Below are 611 nucleotides of genomic sequence, written 5' to 3' on the forward strand. Positions count from 1 at the left end.
ACTTGACTTATAGAGATATTATGGGAGCTATGGCAACTCTGTTATCGTGTGCCTTGACGCCGAGGTGAGCATAGCTGCTATATATCGCTTTTAGATGTACGGCATTCTTGATTTGGTGACCCTCTTACGTATTCTTGATGCCGATGTAGCTCTAGCGATGTAGAAATAGTAGCATAATTGAATGTGTTCAGGCCTATTTGAGAAGCGTCCGGACAAGTATATAAGAGTGTCTCGCCTCGCAACATGTATCTTCTATTCTTCTTTCTCTAGAACATTAGTTTTATACTCCTCATACCTCGACTTCGCTTACAGCCTCTTTTTACCACTCTCTTCTGCTTCAATCCTTAATTTTGTCACAACATCTTTGCTCAGCAATCATGCAACGCTGGGCTGTTACCCTGCTTCTCGCTTTTGCTGCCAGTGCTCTGGCAGCTCCTGGCAGCCTTCAAAATGTCGGCGAGAACAAAAACCTCGATGGCGATGCCAGTGTTTCTAAACGTGTGATCGTCGGCTGTGGGTTTGTCAACTTTGATGACGTGGGCTGGGTTTGCATTTGCGTTGACGACCAAACAGGCCCCTTCCCGGCTGACCCTGAATACTGCGCAGAGTAG

At 46.3% G+C, this 611-nt stretch overlaps 1 protein-coding gene across 1 annotated transcript; it reads left to right on the plus strand.

The window, feature by feature from the left end:
- Positions 1-377: 377 nt before the first annotated feature.
- Positions 378-611, plus strand: HOO65_050628 (uncharacterized protein; the record flags this gene model as incomplete). The annotated part of the gene is made up of 1 exon (XM_071000975.1): positions 378-611. One exon carries the CDS (start codon positions 378-380, stop codon positions 609-611), a length of 234 nt encoding a protein of 77 aa, XP_070858687.1.

The sequence above is a fragment of the Ceratocystis lukuohia genome (assembly GCF_044167205.1).
Source record: "Ceratocystis lukuohia strain C4212 chromosome Unknown Supercontig5_pilon, whole genome shotgun sequence".
Classification (NCBI taxonomy): Eukaryota; Fungi; Ascomycota; class Sordariomycetes; order Microascales; family Ceratocystidaceae; genus Ceratocystis; species Ceratocystis lukuohia.